At 37.1% G+C, this 3,795-nt stretch overlaps 1 protein-coding gene across 1 annotated transcript in view; it reads right to left on the bottom strand.

The window, feature by feature from the left end:
• Positions 1 to 3,495: 3,495 nt before the first annotated feature.
• sri (sorcin) overlaps positions 3,496 to 3,795 on the bottom strand; it is a 7,688-nt gene continuing 7,388 nt past the window's right edge. Inside the window, exon 8 of the mRNA XM_029451884.1 lies at positions 3,496 to 3,795. This exon is cut by the window's right edge and continues 18 nt beyond it. Coding sequence (XP_029307744.1) covers positions 3,787 to 3,795 — 9 coding nt within the window. The 3' untranslated portion in view covers positions 3,496 to 3,786.

Below are 3,795 nucleotides of genomic sequence, written 5' to 3'. Positions count from 1 at the left end.
CTATAAGCAAATCCAACATGCTGCGTGAGCACGACTGATTCATAACAAGGTTTTAATTACAAAGATTTGTGACATTACATTTTTTAATCTAAATGCGAAGAAGTCTTCAGATTCCTTTCTTCAGTAGATTAAAATGTTAAATTCTGCCTTCAAACTTAAATGATATTATTGGATTACTTAGAGCAGAAACAAATAGTTGATTAATCAGTTAATCAGCAGGAAGAAACAAAACATGGTTTTTTTCCAGCTTCTCCAAAGTGAGGATTTGCTGCTTTTATCTGTCACATTATTATAAAGTGAACATTGAGATTTTAACAAAATAAGGCGGTTGAAAGTAAAACCTTAGACTCATAATAGATTAAAAAGTAATCAATTAACCTCCTGCAACCCTTGTCCTCCTTATACCTTACACCTGTTCTCCTCGCTCGTAGACCCTTTCCTCTGTACAATGCAGCAGGGATTGATAGAGTAGCTCACAAGAGTAAAAGGTGGATGTGGATATAATGTCCAGTACAGAGGACAAGTCAATGGGCTGGGTCTCAGGAGGATTTATAATCAGATATATTTAGTTGTAGCCCTGTGATTATGATTACTGATGCATATTAATGTGGGAGCTGGTTGAGGTGTGTGATGGAACATGTCATGTCATGTTGTTGTGTAGAAGTTGTCACTGCTCTGCTTGAGCTTCCTGTTTTCATGCCTTTTCTAAACATGGTATTTGTGAGGAACTTACAGCTAAGCAGATGTACAGACACAGATATCTTTTTAATGTGTACCCTCCCCTTATACTCTATATACTGAAAGAGACTCTCCGGACTTGTACTGTTGTTCCTTCGACCATTTATTACATCAAGTAGCATTATTTCAGAAACTTTGTTATCTCATCACTTGTTTAGTTTGTATCGGCTAAATCCCAGGACAGGTGGAGCTGACTTTAACTCCTTTATAGTATAATTATAACGTGTAATCATATTCTACACACGGATTAAAGCTTTTGTAAACTAAATTTGAATTGAGGGTTTAATGTGTTATGTTTGATTATAGTTTAGACATGATGAGCTAGATGTTTATTAATGTCACAGAGACACAGTGGACGAGCTGAGCTAGTGACTGAAGCTGTGAGTCAAATGCTTTATTTATTAATATTTATTTATTTTACTGAAACATTTACATCCGGCTCTGTAAGGGCGGGACCAGCGGCGGCTTTGCGCATGCGCGATTCATTTGCAGTCTGGACGCGGGAGAGTGCGTGTCTCTTCTCTGACTGCAGCTGCTGCGCGAGACAGTCACTGGTGACACTGGCCACCTGTGAGAGCTTCACGGCAGCACGCGCTGCTCGGTGAGGACAGTCACCGAGCAGCGCGTGCTTCAGTCAGAGTCTCCGAAACACCACAAAGTCTCCGAAACACCACAAAGTCTCCGAAACACCACAACCACAAAGTCTCCGACACACCAGAAGAAGTCGCTAGATTTGTCGATAGTAGTTTTTAACAGTCGTCTTTCTGTTTAATAATGTTAATAAAAACACAATGTATTCAGATCTCACTGAAAACAATCGTGACTTTACATCCACATGTAGTCACGAGATGTTGTGAGTTCATCAGAGGAAACTTCAGAAGTTCAGTGTTTCGACGCATATTTCCTTCTTCGTGTTCACAATGTAACAATGGCGTCGCGAGGTTCACTGTTGACAGTGACGACATTATGTAACCTCGATACCGGACTGTACAGCAGTGATAATACATATGTTGTAAGACTGGAACATCGTTGAAACACTGTTGAATCATAGACATGTATACGTATATATATATATATATATATATATATATATATATAAGTGTATATTTATATGTATCTTTGTTACGTTACCTTTTCAGCAGTTGCGTCTCGCCCGACTAAAGATGGAAAGTGAAAGTAAAAAGCAACGCAACAACAAACTGTCTTTGTAGGAGGGACTGCACCCATAAACATCGCACCCATAGTAAGAACTTGTTCTCTTTATAAGTTCTCACACATGTACCCAGAACAGCTGATCGATAGAATCACAGAATAAAACATCTCTCATCACAAGACACATCCTGCAGAGAGAAATGCACATTTACTCATATTTAGACATCGAACAAACCGTGTTGTTCTCATGATGAGACGTGTTAAATAAATAATAATGAAACAGAAAACTGCTAAAAGTTGTTGGAAGAATCTGCTAAATCTAAAATGTGAAACTGGTCCGATCACAACAACATGTTGCAGAATCTTTTAATCATCAGTTCTCTCTGCTGGACACATGTGAGGAGCCTTAGGCCTTACAGTAATTATGAAAGTGATCATGCACTTGTGTAAATATTCATCCAGCAAGTACTTTATAGCTCTATGATAATAACATGTGATATTCAGTAACTGGATCTGTTCAGTGTTGACACAGAACACAGTGAACCTGCTGAATGAGCAGGTCATTCTTACAGGGCAAAGCAAGTTCCCCAAGTTAACAAGGAAATGATTCATGAGACCATCAGCATATTGAAAGAGAAAGACACGACACTGCTGGCTTTAACCGATAGATTTCAAACTTAACACACTGGGGTTTGTTGATGAAACGGGAAGACGACCAGGAATGTGAAGCAAAGGGAGTAAACCAGCTGAAGGAGGGCCCATTGTTCATCTAATGCTTTCAACATGTGGCTCCGATCGTTTAAAACATCTACAAGAATGATGATGAACGTGGTTTCAGGAGGCCGTTAAGTACGACACAGATACAGATACTAGGCATGATCTCCAATGTTATTTTATACTATTTTAATTCTGTTATTTTATATTATTTTAATTCTGCTATTTTATATTATTTTAATTCTGTTATTTTATACTATTTTAATTCTGTTATTTTATATTATTTTAATTCTGCTATTTTATATTATTTTAATTCTGCTATTTTATATTATTTTAATTCTGCTGTTTTATATTATTTGAATTCTGTTATTTTATACTATTTTAATTCTGTTATTTTATATTATATTAATTCTGCTATTTTATATTATTTTAATTGCTACTTCTCACTCATTTACATCAACACTGATTATTCCCATCATAAAGGGTTGGACAACATTCTATAAAGGAGACAGAACGTTAGTATTTAGTGTGCACAGCCGGCTGTAACCTCGGGTGGTTTCTTATTGTCATAGAAGAATAAACTCTATTGTATCGGACTTGTTCTTCTGCAGTGAACTTCTATTGAATCTGTTATAACCTTAAGAGCAGAACTAGAGTAGAACTTCAACAGCTTATTAGATCTAAAGTGTATGAGAAGGAGGTCCAGACTTTTCCCTCAACACTTGCAGGATTACACAATAAACAGTCTCATTTTATCACTTCCTGCATAATCCATATATCAGAGGTCAGAGGTCATCCCACTGCACACAGGTGAATCCAAACCAATCAGTGCAGCTCATTCTGTACCTGAGTTTTATAAGACGAACACACAATTAATAAAGGAGTCAAACATCAGTTTTTAGACGTCGTCTGTGGTGTTTATTTATTTCATACATGTTCACACTCACATGCCAGCACTCCGGGCTAACACAAGCACAAAGGGGTTTGTCATTGGTACAGCCTGAGGTTACTATAATCTTATGAGTTTGTTAACATGTATTACTTAAAAAAAAAGAATGGAATGTGAAAAAAGTGACATTTTAACCGTTTGTACAATAATTAAACATTCAGAGACACAGTGAACGTACATGCTGGTAACATGAGGAGATGTAAACCGTGTCCCGTCTGCTCGCTCCTTCCTCTTCATATGTT

Source organism: Cottoperca gobio, chromosome 16 (assembly GCF_900634415.1).
Source record: "Cottoperca gobio chromosome 16, fCotGob3.1, whole genome shotgun sequence".
Lineage (NCBI taxonomy): Eukaryota > Metazoa > Chordata > Actinopteri > Perciformes > Bovichtidae > Cottoperca > Cottoperca gobio.
This window is presented reverse-complemented; position numbering and strand designations above follow the sequence as displayed.